This window comes from Gymnodraco acuticeps, unplaced genomic scaffold, assembly GCF_902827175.1.
Source record: "Gymnodraco acuticeps unplaced genomic scaffold, fGymAcu1.1, whole genome shotgun sequence".
Classification (NCBI taxonomy): domain Eukaryota; kingdom Metazoa; phylum Chordata; class Actinopteri; order Perciformes; family Bathydraconidae; genus Gymnodraco; species Gymnodraco acuticeps.
This window is the reverse complement of record NW_022990271.1, coordinates 1,733,784-1,755,026: the sequence shown is the minus strand read 5'-3', so window position 1 is coordinate 1,755,026 and position 21,243 is coordinate 1,733,784. Positions and strand designations below refer to the sequence as shown.

At 41.7% G+C, this 21,243-nt stretch overlaps 1 protein-coding gene across 3 annotated transcripts in view; it reads left to right on the top strand.

The window, feature by feature from the left end:
• The window catches only part of lrp4 (low density lipoprotein receptor-related protein 4), a 129,623-nt gene that overhangs the window by 32,931 nt on the left and 75,449 nt on the right, over window positions 1-21,243 (top strand). For all 3 annotated transcript variants that reach the window (XM_034220926.1, XM_034220925.1, XM_034220927.1), the window contains exon 2: window positions 20,646-20,792. In XM_034220926.1, the coding sequence (XP_034076817.1) occupies window positions 20,646-20,792 (147 nt within the window). The remainder of the gene's footprint in view (window positions 1-20,645; window positions 20,793-21,243) is intronic.

Below are 21,243 nucleotides of genomic sequence, written 5' to 3'. Positions count from 1 at the left end.
AGGGAATGCATAACTGCATCTTCAGTCCAAGTGATCTGAAGGCTTGGGTTCACTGAGCATCTCCAAATGACTGAACAAATATTTGTCCTGTCAATTTAAACAGGGTTAATTAGGGCATTGAAGTGGGCTGCTGTCATTTCTACTTGCAGACAAGTGAAAAGGTTTCTGTTATGCCTAACTTCCCGAGCTGCAATGCTTCTTTTGTCAGTTTTTGTATTTATTTGGATTAACAGATGTTTCATGCAGAATTTATATACATCAGCTTTACTTTGCCACTTTTGTATTTTGACATCCGTGGCACGCAGATAATGGAATATGTGCACCATGGCAACTAAACCAGTTTGAGACGGCCTATAATTAGCCCTAAGTGAAGCTGTACCTCTCCATCCTACACACACAGCGGAACATTGTAAAAAAGTATGTTCAGTGGGAGTACAGCTTGGCCTCTTAAAATTAGTTAGAGAGCTGCAAATGTTCTGAGCAGTTGTGCCTCATTTAAAGTGAAGGGAGATAACAGCCTGTCCTTGAATAAGGTACAGGGTTGCACCATAAGTCACCCTATTGTCAAACACCACTCAAATTATGTTACAAATATGTACCTTCTTTTCTCAGAGTTCAAGTACTAGGAATGTGGTGTGTATATGACTGAATGCATTAAGGAAATAACATTGTTTGTAGGATAGGATAACAGTGTTTGCCCATCGTATGCCCAAGGAGGAATAAGCAAGAAACTCGCTGTTTTCATCCAAACTTCCTTATAAATAGACTCAAACTGCACGCTGAATGTATCATTACTCCCCAGCCTGCAGAGCTATGTTCCTCTGAATTCAGAAATAAGACTTGAGCATGTCCTCTTTCTGTCAGACCTCCATGAAGCACTGTGAGACCCTGACATCTTTTATAGTTTACTCAAATGATCAAACAGCCGGACAAAGTTCGGACTCTTCTCTTCGGATCTTTTTTTATTTTTGCCTTTTCTGTTGTCTACTTCCTCAAACAGACAATTGGTTTGTATTGATTTCCTGAGAATCATTCCCAGATGACTCATCCTCCCGCTCTGGGAGTCTGGCTCTGTAAGGAAACACTCTGTTTAGGGTTCTTGCTCTACTTTAGGTGATGCTTGTCAAGGTAGAAGGTCCTGTCTGGGCCTTGAGGCTCCGAACATTCCCTTGTGATAGTAGGTGGGAAAGTGTATATAAAAGTGTATAGTGTATTCTTTATTTAAGAGGAATAACAACGTCTTTAGTGGGGCCAAGGCTGGCAAGAGGTGTGCTGTGGCGCCCCTGAGGAGCATTTGGCCTTCCCCAACTGTTTTGTAAGTGTTTGACAGGTGAAATAGTGTGGGAACTGCAGGGAGTGTTGCTTTAAAATGCTTTTTGTTGCGCTTGTCGGGATGTAGAGGTGCCTGGTGAATGCTCAATAGCTCTGTAGGAGCCACTGGTGAATGGTTGAGTGCTGGGGGGAAAATGGCTTCCCGCAAGAGCTGTGCAGATTGTTGCTGAGGCTCCTTCCGTGGGGATACTGTCCACTTTTCTTTCCCCCAAATGCTTACTTCCACAGAGGAGTGTAGGAAACAGTTTTTTTTGTATTGCCTATATTTTATCCTGTACACGTTTGATTTTCGCCATGCAAACTGATGAATCAGATGTTAAAGACTTACTTGTTGTCTAACATTCTCCACCGGGGGAAAGGGTTATGGAATGTATTTGATTGGCACAGAGTTGACTCGCTGTCCACACTCATTTCATTGTTTTCACTGTCCATGTATTGTGGAAATCTCACATGACGGTAAATCAAAGTCAGTTGTAATATTGTCCATGACAAATATGCTATCAATCAGACCAATTATTGCTTTGTTCATCTCTTCTCTGAGTTTTGTCCAAGCCCCTTTAGGCAGTAAAGATCCAGCAGGGCTTTTTCAATGGTGGAAAGATGTGTTGGGGTGAGACTTGGTGATTGAGAATATGTCACCCACGTTGTGATGATTGGGGCAATGGCAGGGTCAAACGGGGTCCTGAGAACCCAGAAAAATGTGGGGCGCTTCGTTCTCTCCTTCGCCTTAATTCAGACTGTTTGTTTTAGTGTTACTAGAAAGGAAAACCAGAAGAGCTGATGCAAAGAAGAAATGTCTAAAAGAAGAATTTGGGTGAAGGGAGAAGCATAGAGGAACGGAAGAGAGGATATTGAAGGCAATGGCTGCTGACGGACGATATTGGATGGATACACAAATGTGGGTTTTGCGGGAATAGCTTGTGGTTGCTTTTAGAGACGGAGAAAGTAAGGCAGAGAGCAAAGTAGAGAGAAGGATTGTTCAGAGCCAGCGCCTGGCGAGGGCCATTGTTCATCCTTCCCTTTTGAGCTGAAGGAGACAGGAGAGTTTCACACGCCACTCGCAGGCATCCTGCTGGGTAACCCCGGAAGGGGGCTATTGCTGCCGGTAAAGAAGGCCTGGCCGTAGGGATAAATTACTCTGAATGGAGGGGTCTGTGTTTGCCGTTTTCTCCTCCTTTTCTAAAAGGAGCCAGAGGGGGAAAGAATTCAACCCCAACCACAGGTTGTCCGCTTCGCTTCTGGAAAGGCTCTGCCTTCCAAGTCACCAATTTAGCATCCCTCCACCCCCACCCCCACCAGCCTCCAAACTCTTTACTCCCACCTCCTCTGGAATGCTCCAGGGTTTTGTTGTCCTGCGGGGACCAGGGTGTGTGTGTCTTATGAGATTTCATAACTTCAAGATGTGAATGTATTCTTATTGGGGAAAGGGATACCAGAAGAATCCAATTTAATTACTTTCCAAGTAATGCATTCACAAATGTTCTTGTTTGATACATGGAATGTATGACCCTTTGGTACTCCTTTTTAAAGTGTAATTTTTACTTATAGTTGACACACCCCCTATTTCACACATTGTTAACTTGGTTACTTTTTTGAAGGCATTATGGTTAAAACTTTGATATCTCTCCTTTGGGTGTCAGGTGATTGAGATAAATGCCACTTGTATAGAAATGCAGTGGTGTGTTTTTAAACAGTACTACAGTGGAATGTAATATCTGTTAATTTCTGAATTAGAATAAGAAACCTTGAAAACTATCCATTATTGTTTGCAGTAAGAGCCTGACGGATAGACCAGGGATCAGCACCCTTCAGTGTTTAACAATGTATAGAACAAAATGATGTAGTATTGGTATTTATTTACCTTCAAAATTCAGTATCTTTCTGGTTCTATTCTATTGTTTCTTGGTCAGTTTGGCTTAAAGCCACTGACATTCATACTGGCTTGAGTGTGTCTTTACTTTTGTGTTTGTGCATGAACATACGTAGTTAGCAGCTCATTTAAAGGTTGACTGTTGTGCTGATGTAAAAAACAGAGGTCAGTAAACTGAAAACTGGCAACTCTCACTCAAAGATGTACAAGCCCAGTTTTTGTCCCAAATCCCAAATGTTAACATCATAGAACGTGTGGTGCCAACATGGAGGAGGTTAGAGCTGCAAAGCGGAGCCCTTCATGCTGGGCCGGTTTATAACTGGATATTACTGAGCTGGACCTCAGTGCCTGTTCTCCTCATCCAGTCAAAGCCCATAAAGTGAGTTACAGCCTGCCCGCATGGAATAATCTCCTCTTATTACACTTATCCCTTCGCTGTGAGTTCACATTCACAGACATGCATGGGCCAAATGAAGCTGCTAATGCTGATCTAGCATCAGGGGTTCCATGACGCCGTTTCAGGAACACTATACTTGCTCTTTTTTATAAATGTAACTGGTTCTGGTTTTAGTGCCTTTAAAGGTAAAGGTAAATGTATGTGCAAATTAAATATTTTTTGTTTCTTCTGGATTACATTTCTGATGAGTTCTGACTTGTGTACAATAGCAAATGTACATGCAAAATAGGGTTTGACTTTAGTTGTATGTGCAATTTGGGGTTAAATAAAATGAAAAAATACCAAATTAAAAAAAGCAGTTTGCACACAAATCTACAAGACCCCTGACCACAGTGAGTTAAGAGTGTGGGTATGGATTTACCAATGAGCCACCTTCTTATTCTTAGTCAGTATGAATGGCTTTCTCTTAACAAGGAATGAAACATTCTGTATCAGCCGACAACACAATTCAGTGGTGCCACATGTTGTTACAAGTGATAATATCCATAGCAAAACAATACAGATTGTCATTAACGCTAATTAGTTGTGTACTCACTTCATCTAAAGATTTGCACGCTTGATAATACTGTGACTAATAACAGTTAGTGGGAATGCTGTTAACAGCATTCCCACTAACTGTTATTCTACACACGAAAAGTTTATTATTATTATTCCGCCGACTTATTTTGGCCCTCTTCTTCTCCCGCATTGAACATCGCAGAAACTCCGTTCAAACATCAAAACGTTCAGCTCGGTCGGGAATCGATGGCTATTACTTTTCTCATTCATAACTTTCATATTTCCAGAGATACATCCCATAATACATCCCATTTTTAACATTGAAGTCAATGGAGGAAATCTTCAACTTCAACAAATCTTCATGCGAATTCAACTGCTAACTGTTCATTCATACTTTCACTCAGAAACCTCATTCCAACTTTCAAATGTTACAAATCTTTCTGACATTATTCGTGTGAAACAACTTTTAAATCTAATTCTTACTTTTAGAGATATTTACATTTGTTCAGACCTTGTTTTAGAGGGTTTCTTCACATTTTAACATTAACTAGAGTGCGTGATGTCACAGCTAGAGGGTAAGAAATCTTGAAATGTGCCTTCATATATTTTTTTTAAACTGCTATAATTCCCAAACCCTACATTCCTGGGACATAATTGTTCATGATAAACGTAGGAAAACATCTTGTAGCTTGAAAATTGACAAATAATTAGGCAAAAATAATTCAACAAAATGCCTCTTGAGGGCATGAAGTGACAAAAACATTCAACATTCCTCCATTGAAGCCCATTGTAATTTCAGGCAGATATTTCCTCACGGTAGCAGCCGCACACCTTTAGTTAAACTGCCAAAAAGGCCACACTATTAACCCGAAAGTACACAAAAATTACACTTCAGATACTCAACTTCCTTGACATGCTTCACGTTTTAAAATTTCACAGATATCTGTTACGGTTCTTCCACAAAACGTTCACATGTAAGAGGTTCATCTCTCATTCAGAACAATGGAAACCTGTGATCTCTACAGAGCTCGTTAGCTCAACTATAAACACCTGTGTAATGGAACACGATGATGTCATCACTCCAACTGACATGCAGCAGACTTCAACAGTCCAGCTGTGAAGATCTTCTGGACAGTTTTGAGATTTCTTCAAATGCTGTTGACCATCACCGGTCCGTGCCTCAACAGCTCTACGCCAAATCTACGCCTCGCCATAAAACATGATGTCGCTATAAGTCCAATGGACACGGTCCAATCGTCCCCCAATCTTCACTTGTATATCACCGGTCCATGCCTCAACAGCTCTACGCCAAATCTGAGATCTCACCATATGCCGTTTCCATGGAAACGCATCCCTCGCCATGAAACATGATGAGGCTGTAAGTCCAATCGACACTGTCCAATCGTCCCCCAATCTTCACTTGTATATCACCGGTCCATGCCTCAACAGCTCTACGCCAAATCTGAGATCTCATCATATGCCGTTTCCATGGAAACGCATCCCTCGCCATAAAACATGATGTCGCTATAAGTCCAATGGACACGGTCCAATCGTCCCCCAATCTTCACTTGTATATCACCGGTCCATAAAACATGATGTCGCTATAACTCCTATGAAAATGTTTCAAAAGTGCTCAAACTTGACATTTGTGCTAACAGTCCAGCCGTGAAGACATCTATGGGACAGTTTTGAGATTTCTTCAAATGCCTTTGCCATGGCAACACAATGCTCGCCATGAAACACGGTTTTCTCATAACTTCAGTGAAACTGCTCCCAACGCCCCAAAACTTCACAGGTTTGGTAACAATGCAGCCATCAACGCATCTTAGCGTATTATAGGGTGTCATCAAATGCCGTTGCCATGGCGACAGATCATTCGCCATCAAGTTAGTTCAGAAGTTTGCAGTTCAAATATTCTGCTGCTTTTCCAAGCCTTTTTACTTTCTTTTCTTCTCTCATCACACATTCAAGCCCCCTGTGTTCATGTACTGTATCATTTCAATCTAAATTCTTCACTTTCTTCTTAAACATTTCATTTTAATCTAAATTCTTCACTTTCTTCTTACACATTACATTTCAGCATAGCAGTTTAGCGTCAGCTTTTCAGCATAAAGCATTCCCACTAGCAATTTCTTCAGGAATTGCATTCTCTAGTTGTAATTGCAATTTAAAGGTCAATTATTCTTAGCAGAATTATGCATCCCCAACTGACTTAAGTGTGGTAAAACCAGCTCCTTAAATACATTTAAGACAAAACTAATGCTGTTCAACAGGAAGCTTTAATGACTGTTTTTGTAAAAAGGTTATTCAGCCGTTTATCTAGTTAGCTGTACTTTCTCGTAGGCTGCCATAGTGTAACTTTGATTTGTACGTCAGATAGATTTCAGTCTGTCAGTGTGCCGCTCCAGAGCAGGTGATCGATAAATCCCAGGCAGAGGTACTCCTTTGAGCAGTTTCTGTTACTGGGAGGACCCAGGTTGAGGTTTTGGCCAAGACATGGGGACTTAAGTTATGGCGCTTTTCCCGGCCCGCTTTTTTTTTGCTTTTCCACTAGGGGTAGTTCATGCTCAGGGCTACTTGTTCACCTTTTTTCTGGCCCTCCAAAATCGAGGTTCTTACCCGGCCAACAACCGGGCTGAATATGCTAAACTAGTGACGTAAACACTCTCGACTGCTGAATGGTCAGAGAGAATCGCTGGCAAGGGGGCTACTACTACAAACAAATGAACATATTTTACCGTGATTTAATTGTAATACACGTTTCAAAATGATGCCGAAGTAACAACATACTGATACCGTTTAGTAAAAACCATGAATTAATGCTTTGACAAGTGTGCAGACAAGACGGCAGGAGAAAAACCCTTTTAAAATGTGTGTTTTCTAAATGGAGATCGGATCGATCAGGCTAAGCTAACGTTGTATATGCTCCGACCGTCCACACTCACAACAACGGCCTATACAGACATAAATAAACCAGCGACTGTATTCACCATGACACAGGCAGTCTGTGGTTTGTACTTGTTTAACTTGTGTCTAGTTTCTGAACAGATATGAGCAGCTGTGAGCTCTGAGTGCTAACAGCTAACGGCGGATGTTTTGGTTTTGTGGTTCGCATTAAAGATGACGTCACGGCAGTTTTACGCAGCGTCGCTCCGCCTGCCGATCAGCCGATCGCCCCGCCTACACTGCGTTACTATAGTTACTACCCCAGTTGGTGAACTGTAATGGAAACGCAGCATAAAGTGAGCCTGGCCTACCAGGGCCTAACCATACCGTACTAAGCCGTGTTAGGTCCTGCAATGGAAAAGCGCCATTAGAGACAGACTCCACTGAGCTGTACCTGATCCAGACACTAGGTAACCACATACAGAGCAACAATCTTCAACCTGATCTGCAGTCCACGTGTGCTGCAGAGACGCCATGCTGAAAATAACAAAACTGTACCACTCACAGAGATTTCATTAAATAGCCAATTCACTTTCCCTCCTCTACTCCTTCTGACAGTTATTCAGCAATCTTATTCTACCTGATTCTACCAGTGAGTCAAACTTGGTAATTTGACTCACTAATAGAGTCAAATCTCTACCAGTGGTCTCTACCAACGTTATTGGCAGCTAAACCAATAACGTTACTATTGGTTTTAAGAATTTGTACAATGTAATCAAATTGAAAATTAGAATCCAACCTGGCTCTCCCCAGAAGGGAGCGCTGAGCTCTGGGCTCAGTTGAATCTCTGACCCGTGTATTCTGATAGAGGCCCTGTTGGGGGATTTTGTGTGTGTGTGTGTGTGTGTGTGTGTGTGTGTGTGTGTGTGTGTGTGTGTGTGTGTGTGTGTGTGTGTGTGTGTGTGTGTGTGTGTGTGTGTGTGTGTGTGTGTGTGGGTGTGTGTGTGTGTGTGTGTGTGTGTGTGTGTGTGTGTGTGTGTGTGTGTGGTGTGTGTGTGTGTGTGTGTGTGTGTGTGTGTGTGTGTGTGTGTGGTGTGTGTGTGTGTGTGTGTGTGTGTGTGTGTGTGTGTGTGTGTGTGTGTGTGTGTGGTGTGTGTGTGTGTGTGTGAGTGTGTGTGTGTGTGTGTGTGTGTGTGTGTGTGTGTGTGTGTGTGTGTGTGTGTGTGTGTGTGTGTGTGTGTGGTGTGTGTGTGTGTGTGTGTGTGTGTGTGTGTGTGTGTGTGTGTGTGTGTGTGTGTGTGTGTGTGTGTGTGTGTGTGTGTGTGTGTGTGTGTGTGGTGTGTGTGTGTGTGTGTGTGTGTGTGTGTGTGTGTGTGTGTGTGTGTGTGGTCAGCTGGCCAAAGAGACAATCTGTGGATTAGAGCGAGCTTGAACACTAAGTGCTCACTCAGCACATTACCCAGCGAGTCTAGTGTTCACAGCCAGAGGCGGACCTCAGAGCTCCCTGTGTTTACACTGCCAGGTCTCACACACACACACACACATATATATATACACACCAGCGACGTGCAGGCAGGGGAGGCAGAGCCTCACCTGTCATACTCCAATGTAATGGAAAAACAACTAAAGAAAAACTACATAGTAATAATAATAAAATGTCTCCACTGATCTGTGTTGTAAATGTGATTTATGTATGATTCCAATCGCTTTTTATAGTCAAAATCAGCAAATTTGCCGAGCTCCGCTACAACTACATGGGAGCGATGAGGAGTGAGGCAGGGACGAGCTCTGCCTCACGTAAGCCCACAGTAACTTGCTGGAGCGCGGGCACTAATTTAGCGCGGGCACTTATTTTGTGAGCGTGCTCCAGCCAGTTACTGTGTGGTGAGGTGAGGCACAGATGAGCTCTGCCTCACCTCAGAATGCGTCACCCCACAGAAACTGTCTGGAAAGCGGGCACTAAGCGCATGCCTGTTACCATCTCACTGTAGGTCACCAATGTAATGTTTGTAGATCCCTTTATTACATTTATCCTCGCCATCCATAGTCTCTAAATAACTTATTTCACGTATATATGATATTTAGGCTCGCCGTACAACGGCAATGAAAAAAGCACCAGGGGAGGCAGCCATAACCTCTGCCGCACTGAAGGGGCCGCACGTGAGCCCACAGGTCCTTGTTGCTACTGTTATTCTACGCAGAGACGGTATAGACGCGAACAACAACTAGACTTTTGAAACTAGAGGAAGATAAGGAGGACTTGAGGAGATTGTTGTCCAGAAGGATAGCATGGACTTCATCTTCAAGTCAAGGTAATACCACATTGGTAATGAAAATTGGTTCTTACTAAGAAAGAACAATCCAATATTTAGATTTTGGGTATCCTTTTGTTGAACGGTCTGTTTAAAATGAATCGAAACATCAGACCAAAAAAGCTTTTGAAAATAACAGAATATTTCGATTAAGGTCAGAATATAATATTTGTAAATCTGACTCTGAAAGAGTCAGTGCCTCACCAGCCATGAACCTCACCGCACGTCACTGATACACACACAATCCTTTTCATACCAAATCCAATACATATTTGCACTGAAATGCTCAAAGTCTCACCTTCTACTGTAACTCTGTCAATTTCTTTGAACTTCAGACGCAGGAGAAACAACAGTGGAACGTTCCTTTCTACTAAGAAAAGAAGACAACATTTTTTAAAGGATGTTGAAACAAAAAGAACAAGTACAATAGACCCTTGCCTTTATAAAATAAGGCATACAATTGTCGTAATCATCATTTAAAATGTCATGTCATGCTATGAAAATTCAACATTAACTTTCGGTACATTTTTGAAAATATGTGTAATGGAAACTTTTAGTTAAGTACCCAAACGTTTATTGAGGTACAAACCCAAGCGTTGGTCAAAGTTGTCCTTCTCTCCAGACGGCATCCCTTTAGTCTCAATGGGGAGCGTTCATTTTATTTATTTATTTTTACATTTCTCATCCACACGACTTCAACATCATCATTTCCATTTAAGATGTGTATCATCTTTGTGTAAAAGTAAGTCATCTAGTTTCACATTAGGTAATTCAATCCTTAAACACAGAGTAAATGGGAGTAGTTGTGATGGATCTTTCATGTGTTTTCCCTTATTCACATACTGTATACAGTGCAAACACACATACACACAGGCATATGGAGTCCCGAAGCCACATAAGTACAGTGTGCGCAGGCCAGAGTGATCACAAAGGGCTGACAGAAGTGGAAAATGAAATGTAGTACGACGCGCTCGCCCCTCTCTCTCCTTAACCCCTTCACGGCCCTGTGACCAGAAAGACTACACCACATAACACGCACAGCAAGATACGGCCATCAAAACACTGACTTCATCTGCAATAAAAGGAAAAAGTCTGTGAAGCTGGCAGGAACATTTTAGTTTTCCTAGTATTAACCAATTTACTTACATTTTGGACGATGCCAAAAGCAGGCCACTTTAATGATGTTGGATGCATCTGCTTTGGTCTAGAGATTACATGTTAAGACTTTGGCTGTAACCTACACTTCCATTATTAGAAGTAGTTATAATACAAATCATTTTAAGCTCTAAGCTTTAATTAGCTCTAAACTAACTCTGGTACAATTCATTAAATGACTATATTTATGTCTCAAATTGGTTCTCTACAAATATATCTGACTTGGCACACATAACAAAGCAGTAAATGTATTACCTTTATAGATAAAATCCTAAAATACATGTAGGCTATACTTAATGTTGTGTGCTGGTACAGTAGGAACAATGTTGCATTCATCAAGGCTGCTGAAGAGGTTTTCACTGCAATAAGTGCATCCTAGATAAGGCTTTTATTTTTGAAATAAGGATCTTGATCATTTTCCCCATTGAAAAAGAGATATGTTGGATTATCTCAAAATCTGCACGATTTTCTCACACGTCAAGCTAAATCACATTAAATACACAGAACAAAATGAAATATTCTGCCATTTGTTTTTTAAACTCTCATATAGCCCAAACCATACACAAACCCACCCCCAGTGCCAGCCCACATGCCCGTCCATCGGCCCTCCACTCATCCCTAGCCAAGTCAGTGTTATCTTTGAACTGACTTCAGAGAAACTGCTGGCCGTGTGTGTGTGTGTGTGTGTGTGTGTGTGTGTGTTGTGTGTGTTGTGTGTGTGTGTGTGTGTGTGTGTGTGGTGTGTGTGGTGTGTGTGTGGTGTGTGTGTGGGTGTATGTGTGTGTGTGTGGTGTGTGTGTGTGTGTGTGTGTGGTGTGTGTGTGTGTGTGTGTGTGTGTGTGTGTGTGTGTGTGTGTGTGTGTGTGTGTGTGTGTGTGTGTGTGTGTGTGTGGTGTGTGTGTGTGTGTGGTGTGTGTGTGTGTGTGTGTGTGTGTGTGTGTGTGTGTGTGTGTGTGTGTGTGTGTGTGTGTGTGTGTGTGTGTGTGTGTGTGTGTGTGTGTGTGTGTGTGTGTGTGTGTGTGTGTGTGTGGTGTGTGTGTGTGTGGCTGGCATTTATATCCTTTCATTCCCACCTCGTTTGATCTCCGAAGCCTTTATTTTTATCCCTCAGCAGCAGGACGATGATATATCACTAAGCGTGTAATTATGTTGTTTTTTTGGTGGCGAAGTCCCTCCCCTTCCGATGGACCTCCATGGGACCTTATTTTGGAAAAAATATGTATTGAAGTCAATGGAGAGAGAAAGATTATCTTTCGATCCCGTTTGAATTGTGCCACGAATTACTATGATGTTTGTCAATTTAAAAGATAATTTTACAAGTACAAAAAAAAAAAAAACTGAAGTAACACATTTGTTTGTGTGAAACGCTCAATGAACTACATCTCTGGTCTCGCACACGTCGCCAAGATGACCGTCACTACTGTCTTGTCAACAAAACGATTGACTACCCTCACTATCACCACAATGAAACACGTCCAGACGAATGTCATGCAAAGCTGCCTGCCTGCCTTTGATTCTCTCTGAACTGCCTGGTCTTTGTAATGTTTAATGTCAAGCATTTGTGCAGATAGCATGAAGTAGAAAAGATCGGCGATCGCCGATGCTAACGTTAGCATTTCCCCCCCGGGCTTAAATTGTGTATTATAGAATGATCACACCGGTGACAGTACTCTTCAAAGGGTTCACGAAATATGACTACTACTCTTAGTGTTTAACATGTTGGGTTACTTGATGTTACTTCATTTTAAGGCTAATAAAAATGACATGGCTGTAATGCTAACTAACGTGCTAGCTACTAGCTAGGTATCTAATTTGATCCAGCCACTCCTGGTCCTTTCATCAGACGGGAAGCGAAAGAACGAGCAAGACCCATTGCTGGTATGATAACAACCTGGTACTAAGCACACAGGCATCTTGTTAAAGTTATCTTATCTTAGCCAGCGCCATATAGATATAATCTATCTATATGAGCTATCTCTTAGTGGAGGAAAACAATTGTGACATCACTTACGCGATTTGTAGTCTTTCTAGTTGCGTATTTTTCATAGTCTTATATTTCAACAGTTTTACGACAAACTGTGACTTTTTTGACATGGACATTTTTTTTTAAGATTGACAAACATCATATGTAATTCATGGCACAATTCAAACGGGATCGAAAGATAAGTTTTCTCTCTCCATTGACTTCAATACATTATTTTTTCCGAAATAAGGTCCCATGGGGCGGAAGTAGATGGACGTGACTTCGCCACTCTATTTCAAGGGAATAAAGGACAGTATCCTCCCACAGGCCTCTGGGTCGCACTTAGTTAATAGGCAATGACTTGTGTGTGTGTGTGTGTGTGCGCGCGTGTGCCCAGCTTGGAGTGGTTTACTAATGTACTGCACATGATGAACTTGCATAATTGAGGGTCTGTAATAAAGCTGGTCAGATTGATACCTTAAAGGCAAGAACACACACACACCCCCTCCTGCTGAGTTACATCACCAGAACGTGATTGAGCGCTGCAGTTTGATAAGACTAGAGTTTTTAATGAAAGTCTGAGATGAGCAGGCGTGACAAGAACCCCGCTGCCAACCAACTGCTGCACATTTCAAACCCTCCTGTGTGTGTGTGTGTCTGTGTTTTGTGAGCAAACCGGAGGGATGAGCTCGTGATGACGGGCCTGTCCAGGAAGATTTTTAGCAATGCTTTGAAGCATCAATCTGAACTTGTTTGGCTGGTACTCTGTTTACATACTTGAACCAGATATTTGAAGTGATTTGAAGATTTTCGCTTTGATGGAAACGTGGTACATCTGCACATGCATGTTGTTCCTCTATTCTTTTTTTCTCCCAGCAGAGCTCAGCATGTGCTGCCGTGGTTACCAGCTCACCACATCAGGGCGGCCTGACCTATGGTGGGCAAATTAGTAGGTGGAGATGAGCCGACGGAGAGGGGGAACGGGTAGGAAGGATGAGCTGTTTGGCATCGTTAAGCCAAGGCGGCGTAACCCAGAGCCATCACAACCACAGGGAATTTAGTGAATGTGTTCTTTGATTATTGTAGCGGCTTTAGAGCTTCCATATGTTGTAATGGGAACACATATGGAGATAAAAAAGGAACAGGAGCCTGGGAAATGGTGCTGGCACTCATTAAAGCTACGCCAATCAATGTTTTATGTAAAAATGAATGTATAGTGGAAGGTGATTAGCCCATTGACAATTATCACCTTATCTTTATGGAGCTTTTCAGCCTCTTCAAGCTAATTGTTTTAAATGTATGGCACATGATGCCCAGGACCAAACGGCAGACTACTTACTAGTCATTGAAAAGCTTGGGCGTTCAGTAGCTTGAATGCAAATCCTTTTTTTCACAGCTTAAATGAAAGTGGATATTGGATTTAGCTGTGGATTTTCTAGATACACAACTCCAACTCAAATATCTTGTTTTTTCGTGTTTCGTTGATTGTTTGCCAACACATTAAGATGTAATTGCGAGTTAAGACAACAGCTTGCTACTGCTGTGTCGGAGCTGGAACAAACTGAATTAAATTGGTGCTTTATTACAGCTTTCCAATCCGCACCCACACAGAAAGCTGGTCTTTCTCATTAAAGCCTGGAAGAAAAAGAGTTTCCTCTCGGATATTCATGCAGATTCACAATCATTCGAAGCAAAAATATTCAGCTGATATGAAGCATCTCACACTGCGATGTCAACCCAATCAATCTGAGAGTGATAGACTAGATAGGAGATGGAAGTGACACACATCAGATGAGTGAGGTGAGATTACAAAAGTTTTATTTCCTGTCTTATTTTTTTCAGAATGTGCTTTTATTTGTTTTTATTGGAAACGTTGTATCAACTGATTGCAATAATGTAATGTACACACACATAGTCAAAATGGCAAAACATTTGAACATTTTACTTCTAAGTAACTTCAACAATAACAACTGCTAATGAAAAAGAAATACTGCCCGTAACAAATACAATTTGTCGTATAGGCCTGCTATTCTTTATTCCTCCATCCTTTTTGATATGAAAAAACCTGAATCACAGTCTTCTCTATTCAGTGTGGATGGTGAAGGACAGTCATTACAGGTGAACAGCTGCCCCCTGTAAACGTGACCAGCCAGGCGTCTCGTTCTGTCAGCGGTCTCACGCAGCGAGATGTGACGAAGGCTGAACACTGTTGCCTGACAGCGAGGTGGGACGCCAGTTGTGTCCATTCTCATCGTGCAGCACTGCGCGACGCCGTGCGGTGCGACTGAATGCAGCTGGTTTTGGGACGGTTCGGGCTGAACAGTTGCTGACATGCTGAGACGCAGCTGTGTCTCTGAAGCAATGCCTTTACAGCTCGACACCAGCGGCAAACTAGTGGCAGGAAGACGGACAAAAGGCCTGACTCATTCTCTCCCTGCTCCTGTCTTACTCTTTGCATTGTCAGATGGCTCATTTCCCCCCGATTTCCCCCGCTTATCAGTTTTTATAGTGGTACACTCGCACAGCGAAATAAAGACGCAACTCCGACCCTCCAGGTAGTCTCAGGGGAGGTCCACGCCTAATTAACTGGCAGCCTTTTTACATCATCGTTCAAAGCTGAGGGCTGAGTTACCATTGTGTGTTTTGGCCCCACTGCGCTTTCCTCAAATCTTCACACTCGTCTTTTAACAATGTAACAACGGCAAATTGGGAAACAGTGGAATAGAGGTTGAATGCCACTTGGTTAGATCTGAGACTCCTACGATGTAGCGGCTTCCGGCTCGGTTTGGTTTAGGCCAGGTTTAGACGTGGTGTCAAGGTGGGTTTGTGGGATCATCCGTGTTTACCTTCAGGAGACCACCAGGCCTGTTTAGACAGTTTCAGGCTGTAGTAGTCACCAGCAGTGCAGGCTCTTTGGTGGTCTGTGTTTACTTTTCCTTCACTGGAGGTTCTCTCTGACTCACAGCTCACACATTGGCCCCTGGCAGCAGGAAATGAAGTGAAAATTAAGATGCCTGTCCATCCAATTGTTGGCCTGAAAAGCAAGTTCAACACATCAGACTACATCACTTGTTTGGATTGAAACATGAGTCTTCCTCCTTTCTCATTGGGTATGAACTCACCTGGCTTGTTTGCGGATTTGATTTACATTGCATTGTGTTTCAGGTTAACTCAAGTTACAGTATGATTTAAGCATCGTCTTTAATTCCTTAAGTTTTTTTTGAAGAGATCCTCCTTTTCACGAAGACACACCACCAAGCACCGGATAGCAACCTCTTTTATTCTTTCCACCGAATCATCCTTAAAAGGAGAACATTTCAATGTTCAGAAAGAAAAACAAAGGCTTGTTTGCAAAAACTGAACATGCCGGGCATTGTCAGTTGCTGTTCATATTTATTTTAATCAGTTTTTATGAAATGTAACATTAATTCTAACAAGAATAAATAAATATATACATACTGTATTACAAATCATGAACTTTGACTGCAACTGTGAAACAAAGGATACAGGAGGATACAAACAGCTAGCTAATCAGTATACTATGCATGCTACAGTAGCTTAAAACACGTAGCTAATGACTACCTTACAGCTTGTGTTACACTGTATATGCAGTAAGCAGCTATGGTAAATTAAGCTGAACAAAAATGGCTACTTACCAGATAACTTCATAGATGATTAGGTTAAAATCCTGTTGTTCCACTGCTATCAAGTGTTCAAGCTTCCAGGATGAATGCATATTGCTCCAACTCAACATGCGGTCTAGCAAAGTCCGGGCAAGTCCAAGCGTGTGCTCAGTTTTGAAACTTTACCATTGAAGCTCAATAGATATGAGTTACTCTAACTTAGTATATCCCTATAGTTCATCTTTGTTTATGTACCTGTTCTTAATGAATTGAGTAGATGTCTAAAGGTTGGATTTGAACTAAATATGTTTAGTCATCAATTCTACAATGTTTTGCAGCAAACACTCCATAGTTGATGTCTTTTGTGTTTTTCTTCTTTTTTTAAACAACTTTCAGAATAGTAGTGTAGTGTTACCTTATGCATATTTGTAGAAGGTCGCTGACTCACCATACTGTAATGACATCCCTCTATGCTTTAGGAGCTGTAGGTGCGTGTTGTACAGTGTGTGTGTATGTGTGTGCGTAGATGCGGCGGACAGACGGGTCTCAGTTGGTTTGGTGTCCTCTGCTTACTTTTAATACTTGTAAAAAAAGCTCTTGGCCCGTAATTTATTTTCCTCATTGTAGCGACCAGAGAGGGGGGATATATCCAGTCTCTGATAGTGTTACATTATTATGAGAGTGCTCTCATACTTGTTTGAATCTGAAATTGTATATATTTATATAAATATGTGTGTGTGTATATGTCCGCACCTGTAGCCTGTTATTGTCTCATTATACCGCACTGTGAATTAATTAAAAGTAAATATATAAGTCATCATGAACACATCTGTCCATCAGACAGAGGGCTGCTGTGCCTCCTGTCATCATTAATGGACGTCTCTTTAAAATGACCGCTCAGAGGAGAGGAATTCTCATTTCTCTAACCGCCTGCTGCTTCCCCTCCTCTTTCCTCGGTTCCCCTCCTCGACTCCTCCGCTCGCATCTCCTGTGGGCGGGACTAAGACACGAGGATAGGAGTCGAGGAAGGGAATTCGAGAAATTATAAAGGGCCTAGGTAATTGTCAAACTGGTCCAGTGATTACATGTGTGGCTTGAACATTTCTACTTATAGATTTAGACCAACATATATAATTGGTTAACACCAATCAGTTCCTAGACAGTTCCAGTTGCATAATAACAATACATCGTCTTTGCTGGAAGGCTTTTATTTGGAAAGTCAGCTGGGAGAAGCTTGATAACAGCAGAGAAGTTCACAACGGCTTTACTGTTCAATCCCAGCTCTGTATCCCTGTGCTGCTTGTGTTCAGTCTTTTCCCAACTTGGCTTTTCAGACGGGTAAACAAGTCTTGCTAATTAACGGATAAGGTGATTCTGCTGTACCTGCTTCATTTAAACATGCTTCCAAAGACTGATGTATTTTTGCTTAACTTGCATTCACAGCTCAAAGGAATCTACCGTCAATTCAAAACAGCCCAGCATTTGATCTGCTATCTGTGAGACGCATCAGAGGTTTGTCATGCTGGCGCTCTTGAAAGCTCAGGGCTGCCATGCTGACTGCAATGTGTGTGTGTTTGTTTGTCTTCAGCTTTATAGTGAGTGGTGATGTTTATCTCTTTCTTCAGTAGGTTCATGCTCTCAGTGTAAAAATAAATTATAGATCTGCTGGTTGGGACACACACTCATACTTAACTTTTCACCTGCCAGGATCATTCTCACTAGATAACAGTGGATATTTGAGCACGTTTTTGGAGGCAGGGTAACACTACTATGAATATTTGCATTGTTTTCTGGCACCGAGTATTACTCTCCGAGAACATACTGAAAGACTCAACAAGTCCTATTACAAAAATGTATAAAATCTTCTGTCATATCAATGTAATTTGTCTTGTATTGCAAATAAATGGTAGACTTTAACATTTTCTGGAACGTAGCTTGATAAAGCAATTGATAGACACAATAACAGTCTTGCTTCTAGATCTTTGCCCCCTGCCCACAATCTAATGCAACTAGTCATATTAGAGTCTTGCACTCAGCCAGAGTACATCAAAACTCTACTTGCTGACATGTATCTTGCCGTATATATTGTCATATTGCCTATTCCTTTTCTCAGTTCCACGGCATACATGTGCAGTACAGTGCTTATGATGGTTTCTTTGGCTCTGGCTGGAGCTTTTTAAAGCATGTTTGACAAATGCATGGCCTGTGATGTGGCTTCATGTTGACACAACTTCTGCTCCAGCTCAAAGACTCTAATTTAGCTCAGTACACACACACACACACACACACACACACACACACACACACACACACACACACACACACACACACACACACACACACACACACACACACACACACACACACACACATACACACACACACACACACATCTATATAAATAAAAGAAAAACGCTCACAGTTCCAAATCCAGAACAACCCTCAACACTGCAATAACATCTCTGGTGTACTATGAAGTATCATGTATACGTCTTAGTTGGGGATTTTCAGGCTTTAGGGCAATCAAAGACAGGCAGGTAAGCTATCTGTCAGGCCTGAGGACAATTTGACAAACAGGAAGACTTTGGTGACGCCATCCCTGTTTCTCTCCCGAAAGGGGAGAGTGCTGTAAATGATGGGAGGTGACAGAGTAAAACGTGAGGAAAAGGAGAAAAGAAAGAGGCAGCTGAAGGGAAGTGTGAAGAGGGGATGATGGAAAGACAAGAATGAGGCGAAGGAGAGAGAAATGAAAAGAAAGAGGCCATTAATTTAGTGCTGTGGGAGGGATCTGAAGGTTACTGAGCTCTCTCTGCCAGGCCCTCCTGGGTTGACTGATGCCTTTGTGAGGAAGCCAGGAACCACACACACACACACACACACACACACACACACACATATGCACGTTCCAAGGAACTCTGGGTTTGTTGCGGCAAGCTGGTTTCAGCAAAATAGACACACACACACAGATGGCTATTAATGAGCATCAAAGGGAGAGCAAAATGGGAAACCTTTATTTATTTCCTCTCCTGGATTTGCTGTGATGCGTCTGAAAATGTGGTGACTCCGTGTTTTTCTCAGCTGTGGGGGGAAATCAGAGCAGAGTGTACAGAACGTTTGGACCCTGGGTGTGTGTTTGACAAAGTATTTTGGGATAACGTGTTTGTCTGTGCACATATGCACACAGTCAGCGATTCAGGCCTTATTAAAGGGCCAGTAAGCAATTTGTTCAGCGACAATAAATATGTATTTCTTATTGGTTTAATTTATTTCTTAATAACAATTATTCAATAGAGGTCTCTGCTACCCTGGAGTCTCAGTTCAGAGCGCAGGTAAAGCCCTTTTCTCCATTCTATAGGGGGCTGTAACTGGACATTAAATCAGAATGTATACTTTGTTCTCAAGACTTTGCTCCAATCTTTGCCTTATTACTTTGTTTTTTTTGGATTTACTGCTTTGGCCGCTAAGGAGAGAAATTAAAATGAGTCTTTGGCTAACTGCTCTCCAAACACGGATATGTTTAACAACTGACGAGGGGCCTCAAGTATACATTGCTTTCATTGCACAAGTCCAGTAAATGATGACACATCAGGCCAGTAATAAATCATTGGCAGCTACAAAAAGGGCTGGAACCAAAGATTATTGTCTTTATTGGATAATCTGCAGATTATTTTCTAGATTATTGGATTTATCTGTATAAATCTCTAAATTGTCAGAACATGTTAAAAATGTCCATTCCTGCTTGGGGGTTAGGATTATGTCTTGTTTTGACAGTCCAAAACTTAAAGAAACGTAATTAGGAAATCTAAATGTTCTGTATCGTAGATGAATATTACACAATGTGTATTGCTCTCAGAAGGTTTGTGAAGTCTCATTTCAACATGGTGACGTAGTGTGTGTAGCTGTATGGATTGTATTAGGGTGTAGTTTACAGTACACAGCTCGTTGGAGCGCTGTCAAAGAGCTGCATGACCAGAAAAATCAAGCTAAATGCTAAGATAGAAAACAGTATATGAACATGGCTTAGTAAAGCGGCCTGATATTCAGATTGAAGTTGTGTTGTGCATTGTCTTAGTAGTACTCTAGCCTATTTGCCTTGTGTCAATCCTTAAGAGTTCATCCATCCAATTTTTCAAACTAATCTGCTGTCAGAATATGACAAATAAATTACAATTGTCTTTTTTTTAAGAGCAATTTAATGGTCATATCACTGCATAACATTTCCTGTGACTACTTCATCATTGAGTAGACTTGTGATTTGCTAGTTAAATGCTTTTGTATTTAGGCAGTAGTTAAAAAGGAGCAGAAAAACGATCAGTTTTAATATTAAGCTGGTTTTAGCGGTTTGGCTCGAAAACAGAAAGCACCAGCGTCGCTTGGTGTGTTTACCTGCACATTGTATACGTTCAAATTCATGAAATGACAAGCAAAAGATTGGAAAATTAGCTACGTGGGCAAATACCTGCAGCATTTGTTTGTATGAATTCCAATAACGGAAAGTCATTTTTCTTATGTCTTAGATGCTAAACCCTCTCTTCCTCTGTGTTTGCAGGCGTCCACGGCAGCGCTGAGTGTTCGTGCGGACGGAGCCACTTCACATGTGCGGTCAGTGCGTTTGGCGAGTGTACCTGCATCCCGGCCCAGTGGCAGTGTGACGGAGACAACGACTGCGGGGACCACAGTGACGAGGACGGATGCAGTGAGTCGCAATCCTTCCTCCTCCTCCTCACTTCCTTTCCTTCTGTCTTTGTTTCTATTTAACTGTGACCATAGATGTATTGACTCTGAATTGGTCCAATTTGCAACTTGATCAGTCGTACAAGTGTTTACTGGCTTTGATGTTATTGCTTGATCCGTGTATATGCTCTTAGTTTACTACGTCTCTTTGATCAAGTTTAAAACTGACCAATCGGTGACCAGCGAAATTCTACATTCCTCAAAGATTACACTCCAAACTTGTGTCTCTGATTTCTTAACTTTTGTCGTAATTGATTAGAGAACCCTATGTGCGATCTGTCAGCCTTTCATTGAAGGTTACTAAAAGCTTTTCTTTCTTTTTAACTTTCCTTGATTAATGTTTACATAGTTTTCCAGAAAACCATCTCTTTTATCTAAAAAATAAATAGCCAAACTTCTCAAATGATAAATGA